This window comes from Camellia sinensis, chromosome 2 (assembly GCF_055761805.1).
Source record: "Camellia sinensis isolate YWXY chromosome 2, ASM5576180v1, whole genome shotgun sequence".
NCBI lineage: Eukaryota > Viridiplantae > Streptophyta > Magnoliopsida > Ericales > Theaceae > Camellia > Camellia sinensis.
In genome coordinates this window covers 133,123,734-133,137,632 of record NC_138962.1, presented here as the reverse complement: position 1 = coordinate 133,137,632, position 13,899 = coordinate 133,123,734, and the positions used below count along the sequence as shown (strand labels likewise).

General features: G+C 37.8%; 1 protein-coding gene across 1 annotated transcript in view; it reads right to left on the bottom strand.

The window, feature by feature from the left end:
* The window catches only part of MUS81 (Restriction endonuclease, type II-like superfamily protein), a 96,479-nt gene that overhangs the window by 67,783 nt on the left and 14,797 nt on the right, over positions 1-13,899 (bottom strand). The window contains exons 7-9 of the mRNA XM_082915623.1: positions 8,904-9,111; positions 8,679-8,806; positions 8,018-8,166 (exon numbers count right to left, since the gene is read on the bottom strand). Of these exons, the coding sequence (XP_082771749.1) occupies positions 8,018-8,166; positions 8,679-8,806; positions 8,904-9,111 (485 nt within the window). The remainder of the gene's footprint in view (positions 1-8,017; positions 8,167-8,678; positions 8,807-8,903; positions 9,112-13,899) is intronic.

Genomic DNA, 13,899 nt, shown 5'->3' with positions numbered 1-13,899 from the left:
ACGCAAAAAAATCACCATCTCCTTGATGTTGCCCCGTTGTCTATCCTTTGAGATGCGGGTTCCTCGATCCTATTGGGGGGATTCAGTTTTCACTGCCTCTTATTTGATTAATCGTCTTTCTACCCAAGTCCTTCAAAAACAAACTCCTCTTCAAGTTTTGTTCGGGTCTACCTCTTTTGGGTTCTCTATTTCTCCTAAGACCTTTGGTTGTATTTGCTTTGTCCATAACCATTCACTCACTCGTGGTAAATTGGATCCTAGGTCTCTTAAGTGTGTTTTGCTAGGTTATTCTGCCACCAAAAAGGGTTATAAGTGTTATCATTCTCCCGCTCGCAAGTGGTTTGTTTCCATGGATGTCACTTTCTTTGAGTCTTAGTCTTACTTTTCAACCTCCCCAGTATCACAGTCATCCCTTCAGGGGAGCCTTGGAGTGAAGAGATTCATGTTTCACTTCCGCCAGCGGTTGAACAGATAGAGGATGATGAGCCAGCAGTTGTTGAGGAGAAAGCAAGCAAAGTTTATGTCAGAGACCAAGACAGACAACAAGTCACCTAGATACAAGAGCCTACTTTCCCTCATCTACTACGAACTTCTTCTCCTTATGAGTGTCCATAGTCAACACCCTCTCCTAAGAGTCCAAGTAATTCTGATTCTAATGCTCATATTCCTGATTTTTCAGATCTTGATGTTCCTATTGCTAATATGAAAGGGGTTAGGTCATGTACTCAGCATCCTATTACTAATCATGTCTCTTATGCTAATCTGTCTTTGTAATATAAAGCATTTTTGTCTAAAGTGTCTTATGTGAGTCTACCTAGCAGTTTTCAGGATGCTCTCTTTATTCTTAAATGGAAGCATGCCATGATGGGAAAGATGAAAACTCTCAACAAGAAGTGGCAATTTAGAGTTAGTGGAGTTACCTAGAGGCAAATATCCAGTTGGGTGTAAGTGGGTGTACACGGTAAAACACAAAACAGATGGTTCCATAGAACGGTACAAAGCAAGGTTGGTTGCTAAAGGCTTCACTCAGACTTACGGAGAAGATTACCAGGAGACATTTGCACCTGTTGCTAAGATGAACTCTGTGAGAATCTTATTCTCTTGCTGCAAATTTGGATTGGCCACTTCATCAGTTTGATGTGAAGAATGCCTTCCTTCATGGAGATCTAGCAGAAGAGGTCTATATGGGTAGTCCCCTTCGTTTTACGGATGCTAAGTCCAAAGGTAAAGTATGCAGGCTCCGAAAGTCACTTTACGAACTAAAACAATCTCCTAGGGTTTAGTTTGAAAGGTTTGCTCAAACTATGCTGAAATATAGGTTCAAGCTAATCACACCTTGTTTGTGAAACACTCCTTACAGGGTAAGACCACAGCTCTAATTGTTTATGGTGATGATATTGTTCTGACAGTGGATGACGTTGAGGAGATCCCTCGGTTGAAGGAATACTTAGCTAAGGAATTTGAAATCAAAAATTTGGGTAGTTCAAAGTATTTCTTAGGTATTGAAGTAGCTAGGAGCAAGGATGTCATCTTCATATGTCAGAGAAAGTATGTACTTGACTTACAAAAGGAAACTGGACTGCTTGGCGGTAGACCATGTGATACACCTCTAGAATCAGGCCAGAAACTAAGAGAGGATCAAGAGGGAAAGCCAGTGGACAGGGAGAGATACCAGAGACTAGTAGGCAAGCTCATCTACTTATCTCAATCACGTCCGGACATTGCCATTGCTGTGAGCATGGTTAGCCAGTTTATGCATACTCCTAAAATTTCTCACTTATAGGCAGTTATAAGAATCCTAAGATACCTAAAGTCTTCTCTTGGGAAGGGTCTCTATTTCTCAAAACATGGCCATCTCAGTGTGGAGGCATTTACTGATGCAGATTGGGCAGATCAGTCACTGATAGACGATCAACTTCTGGATACTATACATTTGTTGGTGGCAACCTAGTCACCTAGCAAAGTAAGAAACAGAATATGGTTGCTAGATCTAGTGCTAAGGCAGAATTCAAGGCTATGGCTCAGGGTGTATGTGAGTTGCTATGGATTAAACTATTGTTGGGAGACTTGGGAATCCATCAGACCGACTCTATGAGACTACTGTGACAACAAGGCTGCAATCAATATAGCTCATAATCCAGTTCAACATGATAGAACTAAGCATGTGGAGATTGATAGGCACTTCATCAAGCAAAAGCTCATTAGTGGCACCATATGTATTCTATTTGTGAAGACTGGAGACCAACTAGCCGATGTTCTCACTAAGGGACTAGGGAGCAAACCATTTCATGGCATTCTCAACAAGCTGGGCATAAGAAATATCTTTGCACTTGCTTGAGGGGGGAGTGTTAGAATAGGAAACAATATTGATTGTATTTTATTCTTATTCTCTTCCCTTGATTGGTGTAATGCGCTGACCTATAAATTATGCCTTATGGCACTCCTGAAATTACTCAGTATTATCAATATAAAAGGGGATGAAGTCACATATTCCCTAACTCTTTCTCTTCTCTAAACCTACATTTACGATCCTGTTTCAGCTATCTAAACTAAAGCCAGTTCCATGATAAATGTTCAGAAATTGGCTTGTCACACATTTGCTTTGCCACGCGATTTTTTCTATCCTGACTCCTTGCTCATTCTGTACTGCTTATTTTGTTCCTTTAATGGAATCGTCCCTTCCCTCATCGCCACCTCTATACCTGCCACGGATTTCATCCCCTCTGGACAGCAAAAACTAAAGCGAACTCAAGCAAGCCCGAGCTAAAGCAGCGACCTTGCTCGAGTTCGAAAAAGGATTCATGTGGAGCTCAGCATGTTCGCCAGCTAGGCCGAGTGTTCGCCCACCAGCAAGAGCAGTCGAACGGACTACTATAATGAGTCTAAACACTCCTGATACCTCTGACAACCACCAATCACCACTCCAACAGCCACCCATCTTTCTCCAAGCCTTCTTCAGTCTTTTTCGACACCCTCTCAAGCCTTCTCTAGGGCTTGTGACACTGCCCAACTTTTTCAACTCTCCCTAGCATTGTTTCGGTGCACCCTTCAGCCTCTCTGGGGCTTACAATAGTCCTAGCCACTATGAGACATCTATCTCTTCAATCTCAGGGTCAAAAAGGTAAGCCAACACCCTCCTAGGTATTTTCCGACTTCTTCATGGTCTGGTAGGTGCTTTGGACTTCCCTCTGGTCTTCCCCTGTGTGTTTTGAATTCTCTGTAATAGCCTCTAAGTGTTTCTCAACATCATATGGTCTGATAACACTCCTTGGTTCATCCTTTTTATTACTACTATGTTTTTCAATGTGGTTGAACCCCAAGACTGCAATTTTGATTGAAGTTTCACCCTTTTACCATTTTATTTATTCTTTGGGGGGGGTAAATAGCCCCATTAATCTAAGTGTTATGCTCCCATAGTGGTCTGTGTTTGAGGTTGCTTGCTCATTCCATTCCCTCTTTCCGTTATTGTGATTAGTGATATAGTTTTGGTTAAGATAGTAACATAAAAATGGCTAACCCTTCTAGTGAATCCACTACTTCCCACTTATTTGAAAGGGAGAGTACCAGTCCAATTATGACTACTACTTCTGAGAACCTAAACTGTAGCCTTAAATTGACCACTTCTCTGTTTAATGGTTAGAATTACCTTGCATGGTCTCAATGTCTGACACTTTCTCTGAAAAGTAGAGGGAAGATAGGATATGTTGATGGAAGAGTTCAAGCACCAAATATTACTGATCCTGACTATGATCAATAAGAGATTACCAACTCTTTGATCATGGGGTGGCTCATTTATTCCATGGTCCCTAAGATTGGTGAAGGTTATTTGTCCATGGAGACTGCCCAGGATGTTTAGGAGGCAACAGCTGCTACATATTAGTCATTTGAGTTGTGTCGATCTATTGAGCACTCGGTACAGGGGAAGCAAACAGTTTTTTTGTATTACACCTTTCTGACTAATGGTTAGAAACACCTAGATCATCTCCTGAATTACAAGCCTGTCTAAACCGTTGACTCCGCTGGTTACCGAAAGTTTCTTGCATCGGAGAGGGTCTTCGAGTTCCTAGACGGCCTCAATGTGGAGTATAACCCGGATCCGGAGTTGTGTCCTTGGCATGGATGTACTTCCATCTCTTCAAGAGGCCTTTGCTTATGTCCAGAATGAAGAGAGTCGTTGTTCTGCTATGCTACGACCAACTTCTACAAACCATTCAGCATTACTTTCTGCACCTTCTCAGAATGGGGCTGGTTTATCACTTCCTTCTCCTCATCCTTCAGGGAAGGATACTTTGTTTTGTGATTACTGTCACCGATCGAGGCATACTCGGGAGACTTGTTGGACGCTTCATGGTACTCCATCAGGGGGTCGAGGGGATCACTCAAGTCATAGAGGCGGTCGTTCTAGTCAGTCGAGAGGACGTGGATCTCACTCTCATGCTCATCAGTCCAATGATGTAAAGACACATGATTCAGCTCTAGTTATGCAGACTTCTAATCTAGTCTCTGGGTATGTCATCTTCTGAGTTTGAGGGTCATCTTCTGAGTTTGAGGATACTCTGCGCCATCTGCTTGATCGTCAGTCTCCTATTCCTCCAAGTGCATCCTCTTCTTTCTCTTCGTTTGCCCATTCAAGTAACTTAGCCTCATCCTCTAGCGTTCTCTTATCCCATAAGGCCTCACCATAGATTATTGATTTTGGTGTCTCCAATCATATGTCTGGGTCTTTTGATCTCTTCTTAGACTATACACTCGCCTCTGGTCAAGATAAAGTTAGCATTGTTGATGGTACTATTTCCTCCGTCTCCAAGAAAGGTGTAATCTATGACACCCCTTCCCCACCTTTATCTTCTATTTTACACGTTCCTAATTTTTCTGTTAACCTATTGCCATTGAGTCGTCTTACTCAGGATTAGAATTGTAGTGTAACTTTTTTTTCCTAATTCTTGTCTTTTTTAGGACCTTATCACGAAGAAGACGATTGGCAATGGTAGAACAAAAAATGGTCTCTATATCCTGGATCAGACTGACCAACTGGCTCATCATTCCATCCAGTCTCCATCCACCATGGAAGATTTATGGCTGTGGCATCATCATCTAGGCCATCCATCTTCTTTATTACCTAGACATTTATTTCCTTCTATTTTAATAAAAAATAAAATCTCCGAGTTTCATTGTGAGTCCTGTCAACTTGGCAAACAACACCGAGCTTCTTTTGCTCCTAGTAATAATAAAAGTTTAGTTTCTTTTTCTCTAATTCATTCTGATGTTTGGGGTCCCTTTCATGCACTGTCAATGAGGGTCATCGATGGTTTGTTACTTATATGGATGACTGTTCTCATGCCACTTGATTGTATCTCATGAAAGAAAAAAGTGAGGCTTTCTCTATGTTTCAAAACTTCCATAAGATGATTAGTACCCAATTGAGATGGTTGTTAAAGTCTTGCATTCTGATAATGGGGGTGAGTACATTGATTGTGGGTTAGCACAATATTTTCACTCATGGCATTATCCATCAAACATCTTGCCCTGACACCCATCAACAGAATGGGGTTGCCAAGCGCAAAAATCGTCATCTCCTTGATATGGCTCATTATATATGTTTTTCTATGGGTGTCCCTCGGGCCTATTAGGGCAAGGTTGTTCTTACTGCTGCATATCTCATTAACCATCTTCCTACTCACGTCTTACAAAAAAAGGCTCCTCTTCAAGTCCTACTAGGTTTTGAGTCTCTATTTTCCATTCCTCCAAAAATCTTTGATTGTGTGTTTTGTTCACAATCATTCTCCTTCTCAGGATAAGTTGGATCCTCGTTCTCTCAAGTGTGTGTTCTTGAGATACTCTCCTACTCAAAAAGGGTACAAGTGTTATTATCCTCCCTCTCGTAAATAGTCTGTATCCATAGATGTCACCTTCTTTGAGTCTTAATCCTACTGCTTGTCCAATCCAGTGTCCCAGTCATCTCTATAGGGGGAGTCTTGGTGTGAAGAGTCTTGTTGCTTCTATTATTTCTGGTCCAATAATGCCACCAGTGGTACCTGTTATTCCTCCAATTGTTCCTAGCCCAATACCACTAGTGGTACCTATTACTAGCAATATTGAATCTAAGGTTGCCAAGAGCAGAGAAGGGCAAATCTTATGTCAATGATAAAGAAAGACAGAAAGTTACTTGGATACAAAACACTAATTATGATCAATCACTGCCATCTCCTTCTCTTGATGAAGGTCAAACTCTTGATACTGCTACCTCTAAGTATGAGCCTACTAATCTTGATATACTCATTGCCAAGAGAAAGGCTATGAGATCTTGTACTCATTATCCAATTTCTAACTGTCTTATTCTCATTTGTCCTCTTCATATAAAGTCTTTGTGTCAAAAATTTCTTCTATTAGTATACCTAATCATTTTCAATATGCTCTTACTATTCCTGAGTGGAAATTGGCTATGGTGGAGGAAATGAAAGCACTTCATAAGAATGGCACTTCGCATTTGACTAAGTTACCTAGGAACAAACGAACCATAGGATGTAAATGGATATATATTGTGAAACACAAGGCAAATGGTTCAATTGAACAGTATAAGGCTCAACTTATGGCAAAAGGTTTCACTCAAACCTATGAGGTGGACTACCAAGAGACATTTGCTCCGATTACAAAAATGAATTCAGTCAGAATACCTCTCTCTAGCAGCTAATCTGGATTGGCCACTTCATCAGTTTGATGTGAAGAATGTTTTCCTGCATGGTGACCTAGAAGAGGAGGTGTATATGGACATTCCTCCTGATTTTGAAACCCTTCAAACCAAGGGTAAGGTATGTCAACTTCGGAAGTTATTATATGGCCTCAAACAATCCCCTAGGGCTTTGTTTGAGAGGTTCACTCAAGCAATGCTGAAATATGGCTTCAAACGGAGTCAGGCTGATCAAACTTTGTTTGTTAAACATTCCTCTCATAGTAAGACTACAGCTCTCATTGTATATGTAGATGACATAGTGCTTACAGGAGATGATGTTGAGAAAATCTCTTTGTTGAAGAAGTATTTGGCAAGTGAGTTTGAAATTGAAGGCTTAGGGAACTTGAAGTACTTTCTGGAGATTAAAGTGGCTAGGTCCAAAGATGGGATTTTCATCTGTCAGAGAAAATATGCCCTTGACCTGTTAGAGGAAACAGGAATGCTTGGAAGCAGAGCTTGTGACACACTACTGGAGCCTAGTAAGAAACTTTGTGATGATAATGAGAGAGCAGCTGTTGAGAGAGGAAGTTATCAGAGACTAGTGGGTAAGCTCATTTACTTATCTCATTCTCGTCTTGATATTGCTATTATTGTTAGTGTGGTTAGCAAGTTCATGCATGCTCCTCATGAAATATACTTGGCGGCAATTATGAGAATCTTGAAATACTTGAAATCTTCTCCTGGAAAAGGTCTTTATTTTTCCAAACATGAACATCATAGTGTGGAAGCTTATATGGACGCGGATTAGGCATATCCATTTCGTGTCAATATCGCATCGCATGTCTATGTTCGTGCTTCTTAGGCTGGCGCCACTCCCCTTCCCTGTCCTTTTTGTTCTACGTTAGCTAGCAAAGATGGAGACTTCCAAACGCCCCTCCAAATGTTTTCTTCTTTTTTTTTTTTTGGTTCCCTTTTCACTATGCCAATCAAATATACCACAATCATGGCATAAAGTTACACAGCTCCACTGGTATAGACTGCAGGGGAATTAATCCTCTGGTGCATGTGCATGGTTTTAATCCAATCCAAATCATGCATCAAAACAAAGTACGAAAAAAAAAATCCGTAGTAGTCCTTGTATGCAGGTGTCCATACATGGGCAATATCCTTATGGGCCACATCACCAAAAATAATAAATAAATAAAACCATCAACCACAAGGGGTTAAGCTGTTATTTCCAAATAATAGGGTTTTGTATGCACATAGCCTATACCTCTGCAAACAAATTTGAACTTTGAGACAACTAGTTTCATTATAAACATTGGCAATGTTGAGGAAATTACTTACCCCTGAGTAGCAAATTGCTCACGATCATCCAATATCAAAATTACTTCATATGCTTCCTCAAATCTCTCTCCAAATCTTAAAGGTGGCATTGTTAAAGCATTTATATGAGTTCCAGAACCGTCTGAACCTGGCTTAAACACGGGATAACCCTACAACATGCAGTAGAAAGAGGATCCATAATTTATTATGGATGTTTAGTATATCCTGAAATATGCAAATCATATTGGATAACTAAGCAAAAAGGAAAATCTTAGAACAGAGTAAACTTTACTTTGAAGCACCCTGTGTTTCACAGGCGGCTAACAAATAAAAGATCAGGGACCCAACAAAAAATGAAGCCCACCTTGGCTATCTATAAGACAAAAAGTTTTAAAGCTTTCAAAAAAAACTTAAATTTGACATGCTAAACTAGGTTAAACGTTCATTAAAAATTGCCGGAGGAACTTGAAACATATCACTTTTTAAAATAAAAATAAAGAAGTACAATCATTATATCTTTGGCACTAGTGTACTTTAGCAGGCCATGTTGTAGAAGGCCCTGCACCAACAATCACGTGCCACGTATCCAGGAAAGATTCCTTGAGAACATGACACACATGTAAAGCTCAGATAAAAGGCATGCCTAATGCAAAAGGTAGAATTATCAACTATCGAAACTTACAGTTGATGAGCAAGCTCTCAAGGTAAAGGAGCTGCCCGCAGGAAGGCATGAAGAGTTTGTAATATGTAATGCACCACTGCAATTAGATTCCATCTGACTATTCTCAATCACTGAAAGATCTACTTGACCTGGATATTAACATTGTACCCAATTAAGACGACGTTGAGAGAAAAAGTAAATCCTGTATGCCATCCATGAGACACACATTTGAGGGAAGCTAATTACCATCCCTAGATTTGGAAGTATTTGATGATGCAAGACAATCCTCTCTTAGAGTCTTGTGAGACTCCAAAGGCAAACCATAAACTTGCTCTTCTCGAAGATGACACAAAACAGCCGGCCAGAGTGAAGAGATCTCCTTGTTCTGCGATGTTTCTGAAACTTCAGTGAAAGCACAAAGAATTTGTTCCTTTGAGTACCCCATGCGCAAAAACTACATGAAGTAACCATAAATCAGTGGTATGATCCCATAACACAAAAATATATAAACACCCATGTTCAAAACACACAGCCTTATTAAAACACTACGACCAAAAGAAAGGAATCAAAAGATACATTTGAACTTTCAAACCTAGAATGGAAACTATTCACCTCGTTCGGTTCAAATTTTCTGATTTCAATTTTTTGAAAATTGAGTTTTTTTTTTTTTAGTAAATTTTTTTAATATTTTAAGCAATTTTTTTTACTTTTTTGCATTCCTGTGTATTTATTAATTTTTTAAATATTTTTTGCAAATATTTTACTTGTTATGTACATTTAGGTTAGATGCATCTAAAAAGTAAAAAAAATGCTTAAAATATTAAAAACATGGACTGAATTTCTTTTCTTTTCTTTTTTTTTTTTTTGTATTTTTGGTATTTAGTGAATTTTGTTAAAGTTTTTTTCACAAATATTATACTTTTTATATGTATTTATATTAAGTGTATCTAAAAAGTAAAAAATTTATTAAACAAATTCACTAAAATAAAAAATAAAAAAAACACGAAAAATGAAAAATGAAAAATGAAAAAAAAAAAAACTCAATTTTCAGAAAATTGGCACCAAACAAGGTGATTCATACTCCATAGCTATAACTTTTCCATTAAAAAAATTAAATAAAAACCCACTTTAACAGGTAAAATGAGTGGAAGTACTGCAGCAATAAGAACAAATTATAAAGAAAGATGAATACAAATAACCATTGCGTATTGCTGCCTAAAAGGCCTTAAACATGCAGTGGCAACATCAGTCATTTACAGACTGGTGTCATTAAAATACTTTTCTAGATTTATATGGAAAAAAACCATCTCTAACAGCTTATACTTTCTTCTCTTTTTTAATCAACAACAAAAAAGATTTTCATGAAGAAAAAAAAAAAGTAAAAGAGAGGACAACGATTCCTCAAAAAGAAATTTAAAAAAAACTCAACACAAAGCCAAGCAAAAAAAACCAAGTGTCACACACTGACAAACAGTCACTAGAAATCAAAAAAGCGAGACCTCTTTAAAAAAGGGAGCCACAAAAGCCCATAAAGATGCCATAAGACAAACTTTATCCTACAAATAATCCAAATCCCCAAATTTGTCTTAAAAAATCCTTGTGTTTTCTCTCCAACCAAATGACCAAAAAATTGCATATATTGCGCACACCTACAACACCTTTGCCCTTTCTTGCCACCAAAACCTCAAAAATCAATTAAGAGCATGCTTATAGTCACCTCAAGAGCCACCCACAATACCTCCACCAAAAGAAAGAGTCAGTGCCACAAACTCAAAGCCATGAGACAATGCAAAAATAAATGGGTCATGGTGCTCTAAGAAAGGGACTACATGATAGAAGATCAATTCAATGAGAGAGAGAGAGAGAGAGAGAGAGAACATCAATGGCCCCTAAAAATTTGAAACCAATAAGGCGTCAACACGAACACTTCTAAGGTGTCATGTCCCTGTCAGACACCAACACTCGGTAGATATGCACTGACAAGTGTAGGATACAACTACAAACATGTTCTCTTATTTTCTTTTATATGTTTTTAGAACCTGACACACTTGAAACAATTGGGAGACAAGCATGTCTATCACTTGAACACACAAAACACATCACAAGTTTAAAGAAAATGACTTAGGAACTAGTAACAAAATTCAAAACAATGTTGGTTTATACCTGTTAATCTTTTTTCTTTTGGCTTTCTAATTTTAGGAACTCTAGTCTAAACTTCCAATTTCTTTGTGAATATAGCTTTTTGAAATAAATATCAGGACTACTTGTAAATACATTTTTTCAATATATTCAATGTGAAACAATAGTTCTTTTCCAATGCAAAAATAAATGTAATTATAATGTAAAAAACAAAGAAATTATTATTGTTATGTGTACGAATAATATATATTTATTTGTTGGGTCCTTCCATGTCGTGTCAGAATTTTATTTTTTTTTTTTTAATTGTCGTGTTGGTGTGTCCATAATGTGTGATATGTATCTGTATCTATGCTTCTTAGGGAAGATGTAACGTCTCAATTTTCCAATCAACATGCACGATAAAAGTGAACACTAAGACCAAAAGCTACAACAAATATTTTATTAATCCAACACCAATGAACTCAATTCCTCTGTTTCATATTACTTGATAACTATTTTGGAGCCACATTTACCTTTTGAAAACTTTCCAAAAGAACAAAACTTTAGTTTATGTTTATAATAATAGGTCCTTCATTCCTTCACCTAATGGTATCAAAAGTTCAAAAATAAGGAAATAAATAGCACAGACTAGAGTTTTCTGTGGAATCAGAAAACAAATATAAAGTAATACAGTTTCACAAAAAATAAAAGGAATCACCATGACAACTGCCACTCCCATCTACTTTTCAAACAACTCTATATTCTAGGTGAGATTTATGACTAGTAACTTTTCATCATTAATAAAAATGTCCACTGTAATGACAGTGACAAAGAAGCAACAATGATTACACAGATGTGGTGACAACGATGATGACAATTGTAATAAGAAGAGCTGGTTGATTAAGCTAAGTAATTGAGATTAAGCAAATAAATTAAGCAAGCAAGTAGGTGATACACACACCTCCCTTTTTGTCTCAATTCAACCTTTGTCTTATCTTGCTAGATTAAAACCAAATTGAAGAAGAAGAAAATCTGTAGGATCAAAGATTGAACTAGAAGAAAGGAGAAGAAAAGAGAAAGAAGGAGAAAAAAAAAAAGCTTGACGGAACTCACAAAAAATTCATCCTTGAATCATCCTAAGGTAAGTTTTGAACCCTAATTCTTGTAGAAATAGATCCTACTATCTATGATTGAGAAGAAGTTAGGATTAATTTGAGTTAGCAATGAAGTCATGGAAGAAAGAATGAAGAAGAATAGGATAGGTTGTAGAAAGAGCTAGGTAATCAAGATTCTTGCTATTTCAATCTAGTTTTTGATGTTTTTGTTCCATAAGAAGATATATCTTTATGTTTCCATGTAAATTCTATGAGTTTTGCTAGCCTAAAATCATGTTTTGGAACCTTGGAAAGAAATGGAGAAAGGTAGGAAAAGAATAAGAATTTTGGACTCAAAAACAAAATTTTGAGTAACAGCCACTTCCGCACTAGCAGCCATGACTTCCGCGTGTGTGGCCCAAATTTTAGCAAACAATTTTCGACACTCCACAAAACCGCACATGCGGCCCTGAGTCCCTGCACATGGGGCACCCCCTGTTTCAGCACATTTTCATGTTTTTCAAGCATCAAACACCTAGGGCAATTCTATGTATGCTTTTGACATTTGTTTTACACTTGATTAACACTTGAATTTGAAGTATGAAAGCACTAGACAACTTAAAAGAAGATTAGGAAACACTAAGTTAAGTTAGAACATTTGAATTGATATTAAAACTTGCAAGTTAGGTTATTTTCAATACTTTGTTCTTGTTTTGTGTAGGTCAAGCACTTTTGGAGGAAGAAACCCTTTTGTTCAAGAGCCATTTGTGAGTAGTAGTGTAGTAAAGTTATATGATTCAAATGCAAAACCTATGCTATGTTTATGAAAGCTATGCTATCGTTTTGTTATGAATGAACATCCTATATTCTTGTATCATGTATGAAGATTACATCCTTGGAAACGTCCTAGTTATTGGGGGACGTCATAACATGCCCATAACACCATGATGGCCGAGCTCTTTGCCACCTTTGGGTGGATTGTCTAACCAGCACCGGGCCGGTTATTCACTTTCAAGGTCCTTAGAATGTTCATCTCTATGTAAATGTTTGAAAGTCAAGCCTTGTATTATCATGCTCTTGTTAAGCTATGTTCAAGCTATGATTCTTGTGTTATGTTTTTATAAAGCTCATCGATGTTCATTCATTTACCGCTTTACTATATTACTATTCACTGGGCAATGGCTCACCTCTCCCCCCTATATGTATGTAGGTGATGAAGAAGAACACAATAATGAAGAGAAGTCCACTAAGAAGTTTTTCTTTTGTTTTTGCACTTTTGGGAGATGTAACTTTGAATAGACAATCTTGTACATCAGTTTTGGTTTTTGGAAGGTTGTAGTTAAGATGATGTACTTTCTTTTTGTCGTTTGAACTTTGTAAATAAACAAGATATCAATCCAAGAGGTATGCATGTTTGAATTTCATATGACTTGTGCACATGCTCTAAATGGACTTTTGATAATTAATGGATTAAAGCTTCCTCATAAGCCCCAAGTATGGTTAGTCCAACCTTGTCTTATCTTGCTAGGCCTTTGGTAGTCAAGTACTACTAGCTAGTCACAATGCTATCATGTTTGGGGCAGAATGGGGTCGTGACACTATGGGGGTGTTTGATAACATAATTCAACACCTAAAACTGAATTGATTAAGTGATAATCAATTAAGTCCGTTTGATAACCATAATTGATCACTTAAAAATTAAGTGCCTTTTAAAATGTAAGCTAAAATTTAAGAAAATTTTAAGTCATATAAAACTTACTTAATTATGACTGAATTTATAAATACTAAGCATAAGTATCAATATACACTATTATAAACTCACCACCACCACCACTACCACTACCACTACCGTTAACACCACCATTATGCCACTACCACTATTACCATTACCACTACCACCACCACTACCACCACCGCCGCCGCCACAGTCACCATCACCACCACAACTACCACTACCACTACCACTACCATGCCATCGCCACTACTACCACCACTATCACCATTACTACCGTTACCACCACCTCCACTAC